The sequence below is a fragment of the Puntigrus tetrazona genome, chromosome 1 (assembly GCF_018831695.1).
Source record: "Puntigrus tetrazona isolate hp1 chromosome 1, ASM1883169v1, whole genome shotgun sequence".
Taxonomy (NCBI): domain Eukaryota; kingdom Metazoa; phylum Chordata; class Actinopteri; order Cypriniformes; family Cyprinidae; genus Puntigrus; species Puntigrus tetrazona.
In genome coordinates, this window is record NC_056699.1 from 12,663,064 (window position 1) to 12,680,522 (window position 17,459).

General features: G+C 35.2%; 1 protein-coding gene across 1 annotated transcript in view; it reads left to right on the forward strand.

Annotated features, from left to right (window-relative positions):
- The window catches only part of dnah6 (dynein, axonemal, heavy chain 6), a 65,197-nt gene that overhangs the window by 3,802 nt on the left and 43,936 nt on the right, over nt 1-17,459 (forward strand). Inside the window, exons 8-35 of the mRNA XM_043244081.1 lie at nt 25-139; nt 517-685; nt 1,459-1,566; nt 1,683-1,793; nt 1,892-1,981; nt 3,087-3,207; nt 3,304-3,455; nt 3,609-3,761; nt 4,363-4,614; nt 4,940-5,068; nt 5,190-5,303; nt 6,168-6,311; nt 6,724-6,879; nt 7,072-7,122; nt 7,211-7,303; nt 8,439-8,558; nt 8,726-8,906; nt 9,095-9,191; nt 9,292-9,496; nt 10,337-10,501; nt 10,579-10,689; nt 10,949-11,074; nt 11,510-11,665; nt 12,048-12,209; nt 13,583-13,720; nt 13,832-13,999; nt 14,654-14,802; nt 16,612-16,719. Coding sequence (XP_043100016.1) covers nt 25-139; nt 517-685; nt 1,459-1,566; nt 1,683-1,793; nt 1,892-1,981; nt 3,087-3,207; nt 3,304-3,455; nt 3,609-3,761; nt 4,363-4,614; nt 4,940-5,068; nt 5,190-5,303; nt 6,168-6,311; nt 6,724-6,879; nt 7,072-7,122; nt 7,211-7,303; nt 8,439-8,558; nt 8,726-8,906; nt 9,095-9,191; nt 9,292-9,496; nt 10,337-10,501; nt 10,579-10,689; nt 10,949-11,074; nt 11,510-11,665; nt 12,048-12,209; nt 13,583-13,720; nt 13,832-13,999; nt 14,654-14,802; nt 16,612-16,719 — 3,844 coding nt within the window. The remainder of the gene's footprint in view (nt 1-24; nt 140-516; nt 686-1,458; nt 1,567-1,682; nt 1,794-1,891; nt 1,982-3,086; nt 3,208-3,303; nt 3,456-3,608; nt 3,762-4,362; nt 4,615-4,939; nt 5,069-5,189; nt 5,304-6,167; nt 6,312-6,723; nt 6,880-7,071; nt 7,123-7,210; nt 7,304-8,438; nt 8,559-8,725; nt 8,907-9,094; nt 9,192-9,291; nt 9,497-10,336; nt 10,502-10,578; nt 10,690-10,948; nt 11,075-11,509; nt 11,666-12,047; nt 12,210-13,582; nt 13,721-13,831; nt 14,000-14,653; nt 14,803-16,611; nt 16,720-17,459) is intronic.

The following is a 17,459-nucleotide window of genomic DNA, read 5'->3' on the forward strand; positions in this document are numbered from 1 at the left end:
CTTTTTTTCATATGTACGCATTAGATGGTAATGAAGAGTTAGAATCACCTGCTTTTGGATTGCTCTTTGAGGATTCACCTCAGAAGATGAGTTATACACAGCAAGCAAACAAAAGCTATCACTGCAGGCGTCTTACTTGGTTAGTCACCATTACTTATACACCATATATTATTATGTGAAATTAATTTATACATGATAAAATATATTTATTGTAAGCATGATTACATTAGCCCATTATATTTAATAATGAACATGTGATATATGATAATCTAACGTCAGATAAATAACGTATAAAAGTCAGCTTTTGTTTAGAAGCATATGCATTAAACACTATTTTTGTTTAAATGCGTAAAACTCTCAAAAATGTAAGCTGAAATTTCATTCCAAACTCATTGATTTTTTTAATGTTTTTGTTGTGGAACACAAAAGGAGATAAAATAAAGAAAAAAATATATATTTATTTAGTTCTTTTGTGGTGACAGTCCAAGTTGCTGAATATTTTTTTGGTCTCCGTAGTTTCATCAGACTGGCTGATTATTTGATTGTGAACACTACACACATGCTTGTTGTTAACTCCATCAAAAAGCTACTCAGTGTGTTTCAAGAGCACATCACACACACCCCTTCACTCAGCCTCATTCAGAGCTGGGCAGGTGGTGAGACCCGCGCTGATCCTGACAGAAAGGTTAGTAAGCTTGTGTAGTCATGTGATGCAGGGTAATATTGTTGTATGTTTGTTTGTCTGTGATTCTTAGACTACAGTCACTTTTATTGTATTTTTAATTAAAACTAAGATATCAAACAGATAGTTAAAACTGGAACTCTTTTTTATAATACACTGTATTCATATTTTAAGTTTAGTCAACCTGAAATGTTAAGTTTTACTACTTGACAGCTTGGATATTCGGGATAAGTAAAGCTTAAAAAGGCAGCATGGGCACTTACTTTTTAAAGTTAAAAAAGCACAATCTAAAAATTATTGTATGTTCAGTTTATTTTTTGTCATTTTTCAAATGACATTTATTATTAGATTTTATTTCACCCTTGTTCCATCGCAAGACTTAAAATATGAGGATTCATCATACTAATATTAAGTATACTTTAATAATTTTAATAACGTTAAGAAGTAGTGAAATAAACAAAAACATGTTTTATTATGCATGTTTTACAAGGTTTTTTTTTTATTGTTTTATTTTACTCAGTTTGTTTGCATTTTATTTAGTTGTTTAAAATTATTTTATTTCCTCCACATGATATAATAATAACAAATAAGGTGTAGTAGTAGAGGTCAAGCAACTAACTAATATACTGAAACCTGTAAAACACAGACTACAGTTATGTTTAGGCGTAGGGGTCGGTTTAGGTAAAAATATCATGAACCCTAAATAAACAGTGGAAGTCTATGAGATACCCTCAGTATTACAGTTAAACAAACAAAAGTGTGTGTGTGTGTTACAGGTCACAGGAGAGCAAAATGTCAATACTTCCCACCAGCCAATGTTTATAACTGAGCTGATGCTGGACACACACTCCTTATCATACCAGCCCTCCAATGACGATTTCCAGGTTTGTGTTTCTGCACACTATATTTGCGTCTGCTGCTAAGCTTGTCTGCAGCATAACCAGTATGTGTGTATCTGCACAATGCATATATTTATGTGTGCCATTTGTGTGTATATCAGGAGTGTGTAGAAGAGATTACTGGGAGGTTTGAGAAGACTGTATTGTCTTTGGATACTCTGCTGCAAGACACCTACTTTGACGCTTTTACTCAGCCCATTATCAACAAAAAGGTTAAAAAATAGAATTGCTGCTTCAATACATATACTATAATTAGGCCATTGCTGATGTTTTTTGTTTTTTTATTAACATGTGTATGGATGGGTTTCAGGTTGAGGAGAAGACATGTGGGGATGGCCCTAGTCTTGAGGAAATCCTAGAAGATGATGCTTACCTGCAGGACATCATCCTAAATATTAAGGTTTTTATTTTATTCTAAAATGATAATGATATACATGCAGTTAAAAAGAAACTATTCTCATGCCCCACTTTAACATATGCTGATATTTGTGTTAACTGTTAAGAAACTAGTTGACTAGTTTCTTCAATAAGTGTCACCATTTGGTGTTTCTCTAATGAATATGTCTAACAGTACACATCAGGTATAGTAACTTATGTACTTACTTACTTAAAGGAACACTCCACTTCAAGGAAGTTTGCCGCGATACCATTGCCACCGCACACACAGATCCTGTCTAAAATAGTCCCCAGCTTGCAAGACGTATTCCATGTGCAAACAAGGCTGTTTTCAGGTGTCTGCGTAATATCACTGTGCCTGCTGTGGCAATGGTACGGCAGCAGACTTCCTTAATTAATAAGCCGGAATGAGAGTATAGTCATAGCAACCTAGAAAATCGCAACTTTTTTATTTTCCACTGGTCTTACTACACGATATAACTACAGAAGAGTCAGGTTTTAAATAGGAACAACTCTTTGGTCATTTTTTAACGCGATGCTACTGGTCTAATTTAATGAGCTATGCTAAGCTATTCTAAAAGTGCTATCGCCAGACCGGGAGATTGGGAGATTCAAAAAGTGGAGTGTTCCTTTAATTGTGTTTCAATCATGAAAACTCTCGAGTTCGTTAAGATAGTTGACAGTGATGTGCATAAATATTCATTTCTCAACTAGTTATAGCTTGTGTAAATAAGCCCAATTGGAATTTTTATTTTTAAGAAAAAAATGTTTTAAGCTTAACAAAAACATGCCACTTATTTTTGAAAATATGCTAAATTTCAAATTAGTTGAACAATTCAGCCTAACTCACTTTAAGCTGTATCTTTGCATATATCATTAAATCTGACTAGACTTGACTGTACAAAGACCTGGCTAGAATCTGCCTGTTCAAAGAAGATACAAAGAGCACATCAAATGTGGAAAAGAGAAAATCAACCATACTTGCTTGATAGAGAAGAACAAACCAAGAAAGCACAATTGAGCTTCCATGTTTACTGCAAGATTAATTATTTTTTTCTTTCGTATCTGTGTCTAATTCTGAAAATGTTTCATGATTCTTCCCCTGTCAGCAATCTATTCAGTTTGCATTCAATGCTGCTAATGTGTATGCTCATACATTTGAGCTGTTCAGACTGTTTTATAAAGAAAATGAAGACCTGGATCTGGAGGCTCTCAAAGAGCAAGACCATGGTACATCATCATCTTCATCATAATCATCATAATCTTTGTGAATCTAATAATCTATGTTTTCTCACACTTCTTGTGTTGTGCATGTGTCTGATGCAGAGGTTGCATTTTTTGGGAACAGTCTGGATAAATATCATCGAGAGCATAAAGAGGCTTTAGCCATCAAACAGAAAAGACCCTTGGGAATTCTGCTGGTGGATACTACACAACTGAAGCAGAAACTTATACCATCCCCTCTACGCTGCATAGAGGTTACAAATGGACAGAGAACACAAATACAAAATGATTTCTTTTGTAATGTTTGCATTCCCACTGTGTGGTAGATGGTAGGACACCATTTATTCCAACACAGCCTGCAATAAAGGACAGATACATCAGCTAACTCATTCTGAACTCTTTTTCAGGCCATTAATGACATCCTACCTCAGCTGGCAAAGAAAAAAATGGATGACATCATTGCAGAGGCTCAGGATGCCCAGTTCAAACTGGACTTTGTTCCAATGGTAACCAGCGAATATGTCAACTCCCTCAACTTCCTAGAGGAAATTCAGAAGAGGGTAAGAATCGCTACAGAACCATGAGCTATTTTTCATTAGGGGAGGCTGCTAAAATTATCAGAATCAGAATCAACTTTATTGCCAGGTATGTTTACACGTACAAGGATTACGTTTTAGTGACAGAAGCTCTACAGTGCAACAGGATAACGAGACAAGACAGATAATGAAAAGAATTCTATACAAATATACAAAATATAAAAATTATTATTTATAATTATTATTACTAATTTTAATCAGTACATCATAACGAAAACAATACCGTAAAATGAAAAGAAGCAGGTTTTTGCGGTTTTTGAGGTTTTTTTCTCGAGGCACTGCTACACCAATGTTTATATGGACTCAGAACGAGCCAAGTGGAATAGATTTGAGGAAGAAATTAATGTTTTAGCATTCATCATGTGGAATAGATTTAACTGACGGCATTCTGAAAAGGGTTGTTGGGTTGCTGAAAAGTGCTCAGACATATTCGCCGAATAAGAGCTGGTAAAAGTGGGTGGGTCCAATGTCATTGGTCTTTAAAAGTGGGTGGGTCCTGTCCAACCCACATACAATGGTTCCCATGCGCATGTTTTCATTTCATCTTTCAATCTTTTTATGTTAGATTGTTGTGCTGGAAAAGGAGACTGAGACTGTCTGTGACATGTACAAGCTGATCGAGTGTTACTCTGTCCCCACTCCTCCTGAGGATATTGCCGTCTTTGCCACATTGTCTCCTTGTATAACTGCCGTAAGGATCACCATTGACAAGGCAGTTGGAGAGCGGCACGCTTATGTGGACAAATTTTGCCAACACCTCCAGCAAGATATCAACCAACTAAACAAGAAAGTGCTAGAAGTGAAAGAGCAAGCAGAGGTAAAAGAAAGAAATCAGAATAATGTTGTGTTGTGGTGTTTTGTAGATTTTTATTTTATACTTTTATTCAGTAAGGATGCATTAAAGTCATCAGGTGTGAGAGTAAATATATACTTTTGTTACAAAATATTTATATTTTAAATAAATGCTGGTGAACTTTCTATTCATCAAAGTATAACAACTTTGTTTTGTGAGCACCAAATCAGCATATAACAGTACTTTAATTTTTTTGTACTTGTAGCTTTTTTTTGTAACTTGTCAAATGTGAATTTTTGCAAAATAACTCACAGTTTGCATTCGTGTCCTTTTGTTTTTGTCTCTTTAGAACAGTCAGCTCCTTGAAATTGATGCAGATCGCTCTAACATACGCCGACTGCTGGGAGATATTCAGATCTCTATTGATGAGCTGCAGACTCAAGTTTTCAAATACAAAACCTACCAGAAGAACTTTAAAGTCAGTGTGTTTATATGCCCACTAGAGGGTGCTTGTTCTTTATTTATTTTGAGGTTTTCACCTCGACTGGTCTGACTGGCCGTCATGAGTGCAACTTATTTGAACCTGTCTGTTTTTTTAGGTGGAGGTGACTAAATATGAAGCTTTAGAGAAACTGACCGCTGAAGTGAAACTGAAACAGTTGCTGTGGGACTCTCTGGAAGAATGGGAAAATCTAGAGAACAGCTGGTTGCAGGTCAGTTTTATCATTTTGAAGCATTTGATTTTTTTTCTTTTCACTTAAATACATTTAATGGAGAAACATTATAAGCTCTTGGTTTTAAATTGCAAAATTGAAGTGTAGTGTAATTTACGAGAACTGTGCGTTGGAAATAATTATTAAATTTAAATTTAAATTCTCTCAAAACGACATATTCTAGTAATGTCTGTGATGTCAGAATGGTGTAAATGCTCTGAAAACACACCAATTGGAAACCTTTTTTAAAAACGTTGAAATTAGCAAATCATATAATACAATTAAAGTGTTTGTATAATATGTTATTTTATTATTTTGCAGGGCTTGTTTTGTTTGTTTTATAGAGAGCTTGGTTAAACAGGCCAAAATTATTCTTTTTATTATACATATGTGTGATTGAAAATGTCAACCATTTATAAATCTACAATGTAGGCACTGGTTCGGGGTTCACAAAGTTTATTGCCACCCTAGCGGCAAACCAGTGAAAACTTTGGCTGTTTGATACAAAACAAATGATTCACAAAGGCTTTGAACCCTGTTTGAAAGTGCCTATCACTACAATTCGGTGCTTATTCATGAATCAAATTTTAAACTGTATAATATATTTCTTAAGGGTGATTGCAACCACTTAAAAATCTCCAATCCCAAAGGTTAAAGTCCAGTTCCAACGTACTGAGGAGCAGGGATACGGCAACTTAAGTGTTACTAAGATAAAATCTTATGTTTTTCTTAATTTCAGCCTTAAATTAGGCACTTTATGCTACATAGCTTCAGGTGAAATGTCCTCGCGAAGGGTGTGCTGGAAGCTATTTTGAATGAAAGTGCCTTTTAAATGTCAAATGGTCAATTATCTCTTTGATGCAGAATAAGTTTGATGAGCTGGACCCAGAATTGCTGAGCAGGCAGGTGAACAAGTTTGCCAAATATGTCAGCCAGCTGGAGAAAGGACTGCCAAAGAACAGTGTGTTGCCCTGCCTCAAAGAGAATGTGGAGAGCATGCGAGAAAAGGTGGGAGATTTCTCTTCAGCAGTTTCCTTGTTTGAAATCAAAAGCCGTATTTTGCATTTGGACTGTGGAAAAATGTCTAAACCCCATGACAAAGTGTATTATTAGGAGTACACTACCATTTAAAAGTTCAGTTAACTTATTTACTACATTTTAAATTGTCATTTATTTCTGAAATTGCAAAGCCAAATATTCAGCAGCCATGAATCTTCAGTATCCCATAAACCTTCAGAAATCTTTCCAGTTTGGAACATTTCTTATTATTATCTGTAATTATATTATAAAATGGGTGATTAGTGGAAAGTTTAAAAGAAAATCATTTATTTTAAATAGAGAACGATCTGTAATGTTATAGATGTCTTTAATGTCATTTTGATGATTGCGCCTGTATATTTAATATTATGTGTTTGTGTAGCTGCCGGTCATCACAGACCTGCGTAACCCATGTCTGAAAGCTCGTCACTGGGAGATGCTGGAGGACATTGTGGATTCTAGCCTACTAGAAGAGCCACTGACTCTCGCTTACCTGCAAGAACTCAACATCTTCCACTTTGGACCACAAATACAGGAGGTGAGAGAAACACAGAGGCTCTCAATAGCCACTGATGTGCTTACCCAGACAGTATTTCTGGACATCATAGACACATTTTTAGCCTGCTGTCGGGGTAGGCAGTTCACCAGGTTTTGAGGTGCTGTTTGTCAGGAAGGAGTCAGTGTATAGGTGCTGGGAATTCTTCTTTTAACTCTATGAATCCCCTTTCAGGTGTCAGCACAAGCCTCAGGAGAAGCATCTCTGGAGAACATTCTGAGAAAGGTGACATCTATGTGTAGCATTTATGTTTAGTAAAAAACATTCTATGCATGTTTTTATACTCAACTTTACACACTCATACTATTGATAGATTGAAGAATCTTGGAAGACGACAGAGTTTGTGGTTCTGCCCCATCGTGACTCCAAGGATGTGTTTATCCTTGGGGGAACTGATGACATTCAGGTAAGAGTGTGTCAGAACCTTTGCTCATGATATTGGAGAGTCTCAGATTATTAAACTGTAAGATTCATACATAATAATTATTATATTTCAGGTCTAACCTTGCCTAGGGGTGTGTGATAACACGATTAAAATGTCTTCACAATCTGCTTTTGATAAAATATGTTAGTATCATGCTATAGCACATATTTTTTCAATTGCAGTTCTCTTGCCTCCATCTCAATATACTGTAAATGTCAATTCACACCGCACAGACAAATGGCAACGAACATGTCTGAGTTTGTTGTACTGATTAAGCAAAGAAGCTCATTTGATTTAAAACTTGCGAGTTATTTTTTATTTAATGTTAATAGCAGTTAAAAATGACTTGCTCTTGACTAAAGAACTTTAATACAGTTGCTTTAATAAGAATCAGAGTATAATTTATATTAATAAGTAATAATAAGTGCTTTATTTTATATTGGTATGTAATTTTTTTTATTTTGTATTTGTTTTGTTTGCATAATATGTGTATTTGTAATATGTATCTATTTTAATAATAAGATTAAATAATAACAGCGATTTTTATCTTCACATTCCACTTCGGCTTGAACGTCTTTGCGTTTCTTTATTTTTGATATTATTATTATTACCTTAGCTGCTTTTCCACAGAAATGACCTGGAACTATTTGTCCCAAGAACTTTTTTCCTCCAGACCTGCTGCTGTTTGCGTTTCCTTTGTGGTCTAAAATACCAAGAAGATTAGGTCAATTTTCTGGTGATGTAGGTCTGTGTGCGTTTCTCAATAAGCAAATTTCGGACATGCATCCTTGGCATTTCAGATTTTGCAAATACAACTCAAGAGTGGGAACCCTAAGTCCCTAGTTCCTGGCTAAATTCATGCAGTGGAAACTTTGTTTTTAAAGTAGGGAAATCAGTTTGGCTGTACTCCTTAGACAACTTAGTAAAACCAGCATGGCAAAGAATTGTGCTTAAATTGTGAATTGGGATTTTTTTAATTGGGAAAAAAAAGTAAATATAAAAATATTTCTGCCATATCATTCACATGTACTTTGACTGAGTTTAATACAGAAGAGGTGTTTATTACAGAAGAGAAATTTATTATTGTGTTCTGTTTGTGTGAATGTAAAACCTCTAGGTGGTTCTTGATGACAGTATAGTTAATGTGGCCACAGTTGCATCGTCGCGTTACGCAGGACCCATCAAGGCCAGAGTGGAAAAATGGCAGAGACATCTTTCTCTCTTCAGCCAGACCTTGGTAATCACACCAGAGTGGCCATCACCTAAAACAAAACCAAAGCCAACTCGTTTTTGGCTTTAGTTTTTGGAATTTGTTTTGTTCTGTTTTGAGTGGTATTTATTTTAAACAAACCTCTTTTTATTCCTCCTACATCTTTCTCTGACTGTTTTCTGTTGTGTTCGTAGGATGAGTGGTTGGCATGTCAGAGAAGCTGGCTTTATCTTGAGAGTATTTTCAGTGCTCCTGACATCCAGAGGCAGTTACCAGCTGAGTCTAAGATGTTCCTTCAAGTGGACAAGTCCTGGAAAGAGATCATGAGGAAGGTCAACCGCCTGCCTAATGCCCTGCGTGCTGCCACACAAACAGGTCTGACAGGATGTAGCTCAGCAAACATCTCAGAACATAAGATGAACACATATACTTTACAAAAATAAAATTCTTTTTCAGTGTCAGAAAAGTGAAAAATGAAAGCTGTAGGTTAAATGCAACAATGAATGCAACAGCGCAAATTATAAACTACTTTTAAAGCGTTACCCTCTACTCTGTCTCCTCAGGGCTTCTGGATATTTTCCAAAATAATAACACACTCCTGGAGCGGATACAGAAATGCCTTGAGGCTTACCTGGAGTCCAAGAGAGTTATCTTCCCAAGGTGCCTACGCACACGCACATCCTCACAGCAGTTTCTCATCAGAATGCTGATTTCTCCTGATGCTGTGCCATGACTTAACTCACTTCTCTGGGTGGCTCAGGTTCTACTTCTTGTCTAATGATGAACTGTTGGAGATTTTGGCTCAGACGCGGAACCCTCAGGCTGTGCAGCCTCATCTGAGGAAGTGTTTTGATGCAATATCCCAGCTGGAGTTTGGCCTTCTTACTCCTGGAGAGGGAGAGACTGCTGAAAAAATACAGTACACAAATGACATCTTAGCCATGGTGTCACCTGAGAGAGAAAAGGTACATTTTTTTCTTTTCTTTTCTTTTCTTTTCTTTTCTTTTCTTTTCTTTTCTTTTCTTTTCTTTTCTTTTCTTTTAAGGCAAATTCAGTACATATAGGTTCAGTGTAGCTTTTGACTAATTAGTTTTCTTATTTTGTTTTTTAAAATTAAAAAAATATACAAGCAGCTCATTCATCACGTATTCAACCATTTTCATGGTCTGTGATTGTTTTGACCAATCCAATTCCTATTTGGAAAAGGATGGCATAAAAGAAAAAGACGGCACATTTTATGCATTTCGTTTTTTACATTTTATTATTCCTTAAAAATCAGTTCATGGCTTCAGTATTTTATTTGCGCATGTCGTGACACTGAACCACTTCGTCTTCTGAACAGCATTAATTCATAAAAATGTTTAAGTTAAGTGTAAGCCACCGCTTACAGTTACTGCTACACATAACATTATGAAGCAGTAATTAGTGCTGCTGCGACCTGCAAAGCTTTGCTATCAAAACAAAGTTTGGTCTATTGGTTTTTATTTTTATATGTAATAATTAGTAAGTGATGTTTCATGAATGTTCTATGAAAATAGGTCAGTAATTTTGAATAAAAGCGAAATGTTTGTGTATTTAACAGATATACATTAAGGCATTTTTTCTTTTCTCATTATTCCTTTCCAAATTGGAATGGTCAAAATGTACAGAAGTATTATAATTGATAAATGAGCAGTTTATTTTTCCATCTTGAAAACAAAAACTAGAAAATAAATAACACAAAAGTACATGGACCACATAGCCAGGATTTTAAATTAAAAGAGGTAAAAAAAATGTATGTGTGTTAATGTGTGTCTGTGCTGTAGGTGGCATTTGGGAAAGGCCTGAAAGCGCGTGGAAATGTGGAGGACTGGTTGGGGAAGGTGGAGGAGGCCATGTTTTCCTCACTTAGGAGGCTAAGTAAAGCTGCAATTGCTGACTACCAAAGCAAACCCAGAGTGGAGTGGGTTGTGGCTGGGCATCCCTCACAGGTTTGTGCTTGTCTAGGTCAGATTGTTTATGTGCATCTCTGAGTGTACAAGCAATTCTCACCTACGCTTTTTGGCAGGTGGTTTTGACCATTTCTCAGCTCATGTGGTGCAGGGACATGGACAACTGCCTGGAGGGAGATCATGACCATTATCAAGCGCTGCAAGAATTTGAGATCACCAACTTTGAGGTGACAACATATAGCTTTCATAGATCAAATGATGTATCTTCATGTAGATTTGTTTATTTTCTTGCAAGTCCTTTACAATTTTATATATATATATATATATATATATATATATATATATATATATATATATATATATATATATATATATATATATATATATATATATATATATATATATATATATATATATATATATATATATATATATGTATCTATATATATCTATACTGTATGTGTGTGTCTTTATGTGTGTAAATAGAGACTGAATGCTCTTGCTGCTCTGGTACGTGGAAATTTGCCCAGTCTTCATCGGAACATCATCACAGCTCTCATCACCATAGATGTGCACGCCAGAGACATTGTCACAGAGCTTGTCAAAGAAAAGGTTTGTGTGTTTCCTTCAGCTTATTTTCAGCAAATTTGAATTTATGACTGAACTATACCTTTAAATAATCTGTCAGTCAAATTTATAACTATAAAAAAGCTTATTAAAAACAACTTAGTGTTGATCAGCGCTTCTTGCATACTGGGATGTGTAACAGATCTTTTTTACCTACTGTGTTGATAACTTACCAGTACTGATTATTAAATGTTATCATATTGCATGTTATTTTGTTATTTATATTTAGCAGCAATCTAAATTTAGTTGTAAAAAAAATTGTAGTAAATTGATAATAATGCATAAATTGATACTAAATTGTAGCATCAGAATAAACCTGTGACCAGGCAGTTAAGAACTACTGTGATACATAATGTAAATGCCAATTATTTACCTGTTATGTTAATAGTTCAAGGGCTTATGGTTTGTGTGTGTTTGTAGGTGGACTCCAGTGATAATTTTGAGTGGCAGAGGCAGTTGCGGTATTATTGGGATGTGGACCTAGATGACTGTGTGGCTCGGATGGCTCTCTCTCAATATGTCTATGGATATGAATATTTGGGAGCATGTCCTCGTTTAGTGATCACTCCACTGACGGTAGAAAAATGCACTTTTTCATGATAGTGTATTACTCTGTAAAAATTGTATTAAATAAAAAAGCTATAAATAATGCACAATATTTTCAAAAACAATAATGCTAAATCTAAATTTTAAATTCATGATTCGTTTTGATTGGACTTTTATTTATCCCTATGTTTTTTTCTGTCAGTTTTGGTTGATTTCTGATCTGCATCTGACCCTAAACCTGATAAACTTTTTCACAGATAACAGTTTAACCACTCATATTAAAGTGCGAGTAACAGAGAAAACGATAAATTCATGTATGAATCTATGTCAGTGTTGTGTGCATGAGTTATTAAGATGCATAATAGTGTGTGCAAATTGTGTGTCTCTTAGCTTTTTTTTTTTTTAATGTTAGGATCGATGTTACCTCTGCCTGATGGGAGCGCTGCAGCTAGATCTGGGAGGAGCTCCTGCAGGTCCAGCTGGTACAGGCAAAACTGAGACCACTAAAGACCTCGCCAAAGCTCTGGCGATCCAGTGTGTGGTCTTTAACTGCTCGGATGGACTTGACTATAAGGTGCCAATCTGTCTCTCTGCCAGTCAAACTTCTAGTTTCTTTTTTCCTCAGAGCCTCAAAGTCTGAGCCTAACTTTGCATTAGAGTGTTAGTAGACTGTCTGATTATTATCTGTTAACTCCTTATTGTGATGGTCTCCCAACAGGCATTCTACTGACTATAGGTAACCTTAACCTAACATTCTAGAAAATGTCAACATGTTCTAACCCTAACCCTACTTGTATGCTAACACTGTACTAACATTATAGTGAGAGTTAGTATTAATATGTATTAAAGGGACCATCAAAATAAAGTGAAAACGAATTTTTATAAGCAGCTAAACAGCCAATATGAGATAGAGATTCAGATTTGTCTTTTGATATTAGAGTGAATTCATTGTATCTGTCACTAGGAGGCAGAAGATCCTCAACACCTCTTTTTATTTATGTCCAGTGTTTAGTATTTGCTAAGGGGAGTCACAAAGATCTCCTAAAGACGTCTAAGATTCTAGGCCATAGTCTTTGTTCAAGGTTTATCTTTTTTATTCTGTTAGCTGGGACATTGTTTTACAATATAGCTCTTTCTGTAGATCATTCATTTGCCTACTGGCTTTCTGGGCTGGGGTTGGTTCAGTACATGGGAGGCATGTGAGAATGTCATCCTGTAGAACAGTATACTTTAACTTTCAAAAATAAAAAAATAAAAATGTGACTTTCCTTTTTGTGCCTTAGAAAAATGTGCCTTTTTAAAGTTTATCATGCCTGTTTGGACAACCTATAGTATCCCCAATTTGTGTGGTTATGCATGTAAACACTACTAAACACAACTTGCTATAGTGAAACACAACCTACTGTACAGAATGTAAACAATCAAAGATAATCACAACTTTTGTTTTTCACTGTAGCTTACACAAATTACATTAACCCCATATGTGTGCTGACAATATTCTGTCCATTCCATGTATTTAATCCATTAGTGATTCTCCAGAGTGACCAAAGACCAGTATCTTTAACAATATATATTTAATTTCCTGAAAGAAAATCATATATATGGAGATACTACAGGTTGACCAAACTTGAAATGGCCAAACATCAGTCACATTTTTTGTTGAAGTACAAGTTGAAGTATTTTTAACTTGAATGCTACATTTTTAGAACATTGTGTCATACATGAGACACTGCAAATAAGGCTAAAAACTATACATTAGCTTTAAGTTGTAAAAAAGTTGATATAATTAATATAAGTTACTAGGTTTATATTCACGCTGCGGCTCTGTTATGGTACAGATAGCTGTGTTTTATTGTATGCTATATACTACAAAAGTTTCATTTTAAACATTTGAAGGGTATTGAGTTTGCTGCAAGGGTTACAGTATTTGTGCATTTGTGTGTTCAGATGATGGGGACTTTCTTCAGCGGTTTGGCTCAGTCTGGTGCCTGGTGCTGCTTTGATGAGTTCAATCGGATCAACATCGAGGTGCTGTCAGTCATTGCTCAACAGCTCATCACTATCAGAAATGCCAAGGCAGCCAGGGTAATGCACATACACACTCATATAATGTATGCACGCTAAATCTCAATTGTGATCAGTTATACAGGGGTTATGTGCAACTGCATGTGTCTAGATTGTGTTTGTGTTTGGCAGCTACCTCGGTTCATGTTTGAGGGGAGAGAGATAAAATTGGTGATGACCTGTGCTGCTTTCATCACTATGAACCCCGGTTACGCTGGCAGAACTGAGCTCCCTGACAACCTGAAAGCCCTTTTCAGACCCATAGCTATGATGGTGCCAAACTACACTCTTATCGCTGAGGTGTGTGATTAAACAACCTGTTCTGATCCCAGTAATTATGAAAAATCACACTAGGTGAGAAGTAGAGGGGTCAGAGATATGTGTACTCATTAAAAGCATTTTGCTTGTTCTTGTGTGTGTTACAATGAGAAAACTGGTGTCCTAACGCTGTGATGTTTGTGAATTGACTGGATGTTAAATGTACTTTTAACTTAAAAATTTCCCGTGTAAGATGACAAAATGATTGAACTATTTAGTTGAAACCTTTTAGTAGAAAGGGCTGAAATCAAACTTGATTGGCCCAAGGTATATTGCATTAAACCCAACTGCATTTCCCTCTAGAATTTGATTATATGGAAAACTGTGATTTCCTGTTTGTACATTTTCACAACTAATTGATTGGAAAATGTACTTTTTATTTTGCCGAATTCCCTAAAACTACACAAAGGAAACTTACATGAAGCAACAAAAACACTTTTAGGGAGGTGGGGAGGTCCCCATGCACCCCCATGCTCCATTTTACACTGTGAAGTGGTTTCAGAAGCAAAGCTTTTGATGGCGATATCTGTTAAGAGAAGTTACATGGGTCCTATTAAGTCTTTCAATATTAGTCTTATCTGACAGCCCAGGCAGTTCTACAATATCTTTAACCTTAAAACCTCTCTTTCTCTGTAGGTGATCCTTTACTCTGAGGGCTTTGAGTCTAGTAAGACTCTCGCGAGAAAGATGACTCAGATGTACAAGCTCTGCAGTGAGCAGCTCTCTCAGCAGGATCACTATGACTTTGGCATGAGAGCTGTCAAATCTGTACTGGTCATGGCAGGGTGAGACAGAGCACAAACCCATTTTCACAAATGATTCTCTGTCAATCTAACATACGGATACTACCATTACATATTTTGGAGTCTGTACATTTTTTTTAATATTTTTGAAAGAAGTATCACCAAGGCTACAAAAATAATAGTATTCATATTGTGAAATATCATTAAAATTGAAAACAACTTATTTTAAATTGTGTTTTATTTCTGCGGTAGCAAACCAGAATTTACAGAAACCATTACTCTTCACTCTCACATGATCTTTTCAAAATTATTCAAATTGCTGATATGAGGCTCAAGAAACTTTTCTTATTGTTACTAATTGACTGAAATCAGTGCCACTTAATGTGCTTTGTGGAAAATATAGTAATTCTAAAGGATCCTTTGATAAATGTTTAATGAACAGTATTTTTTTAAATAAATATTTTGTCAGTTTTTTATTCATTTAATGCAGCCTAGTGTATAAATAGCATAAAACAGTCCTACAGTTTTTTATTCTAACATGTTTTATGTTCTTTGCTATGTGAACAAATCGGTATTTGCTTGAGAATGAATTTGTACATGCTCAGTCACTGTCATGAATTAGCCACTTGAGGTTGCCTTTGGAGGTAAAACCGAGGTTACACTTTATTTTGATACTCCACTTTAGACATTCTGCTAAATAAAAGTAACTGTGAAACTACATGTCAACTAATTCTCATTAATCTGCAACTACATGTCTACTAACTTTCAGAGTAGACTGCTAGGGTAGATTTATGGTTAGTAGAATAAGTTGACGTACTGTATACTTGCAAAGTTTCTTATAGTCATATTATATTATATATCAGTATGTTGTATATTGTGTACAATTAAAATAAAAGTGTTAGAAGATATCAAGCAGACAGTCTACTAATACTCTAATGACTGCTAGATGACATGTAGTTGCAAAGTTAATTACTTTTAGTAGAATGTCTAAAGCAGGCTATCAGATAAATTATAGCTGTGTAAGAAACCCAAGATAATTTTGGTCCATTTGGAACGACTATCATCCTTAATAGCCCTGGTCTTAGATCAGTGCACAGCTAGACCTCACTTATATTTACTTAAGTGTATGTGTGTGGACGTGTGTCAGCATCATGTCACTGGCACATTTTATTAGTACTCAGGTTTTATATGCAGCATAAATTCAGTTTAGTGTCCCTTTGTTTCACTGTGTGATTTAAAAGCTCAGTCTTTAAATCAATGTGATTTAAGCTACTAAACTATTTGCAAGAATATATGAACAACTGTAGGCAAGTGTGTTTAACAGAGAGAAATGTGAGCACTGTATTATGTGTAAAGTATTGATATGTAGTTAAAACTGGTTGTTTATTGTCTTAATGATCTACACAGTACTAATTAGTGGTGCTTACCAAGGCTTTAAAATAACACAACAAATTGGGTAGGTTGTTAAGAGATGCGATCAGGCCAATTTGTGAAAAAAAAAAAAGCCACATAACAACCATCTAGAAATGCCTTAGCAACCACCCTAGCAAAACCATCTCCAACATCCTAATATTGTGGCTGGCAAGCACCACTTACCTCATATTTTCCACCCTAGCAACCACATAGCATTGCACTAAAAGCACTCACACAGGGCACTCACAGAGCAACACTCCTATTTTCTTCAGAAAAGTCTTGTTTGATTTGTGAACTCCATCTATAGTCAGATCTACTGTGTGATTACTTTCAGTATGAAATACTGAGCAAGTTTTTTGTGCTGCTGGTTGTGTGTTCATGCTCAAAATTTCTGAACAAACCTTTAATATATTATGTATTATGTGTGTGCGTGTGCAGGTCATTAAAGAGAGAAAACCCTCAGCTGAGCGAGGATGTTGTGCTAATCAGAGCTCTGCGAGACTCAAATCTGCCCAAGTTCCTCAAAGATGATGCAGTTCTTTTCAGGTGACCCCAACACATACAATTTTTAAAATGATTTGAAAGAAGTCTCATATGCTTACCAAGACTGTATTAATTTGATCAAATGATCAACAATGATAGTTGCATTATTTTAAAACATTATTGCAAATTAAAACAACTGCTTTCCACTTTAATATATTTATGTAAATGTAATTTATTCCTGTGACAAAACTGCAAAGCTGAATATTCAATCTTCTGCCAAATCTGCAAAAACATACCAAAATCTAATTTTAGGGATATGTCCACATATGTCCTCATTTTCTTTTTTATATTAATTTTAGGTAGATTTTTTTGTAATTTTATTGTATTTGTGTGCAATTTTAGTACATTAAATTAAACTAAATGAAAATAAAGTTGATGTTTATTATAAGTAATAAAAATCTTTTTCATGACTCTGATAATCCTGATTGATTATGGTGTAGGTTAAGATGAGGCTGTAGTGTATATATATATATATATATATATATATATATATATATATATATATATATATATATATACAATTTAAAGCTATGAAATGACCCCATTTATATGCGTGGTATCTGTAAGTGTGTGAGTGAGTACTGTAGTCATTTTACACGATCATATGATCTCCACCATGAGGGGGAGCCACCATTATGTACAATAAAATCTCATGGAAGCGTCCATGTGAGTATTTGTCATAGCATTAATTTATTTAGCTATAAACATCTGGAGAGATGTTTTTACATTTGATCATTTGATAT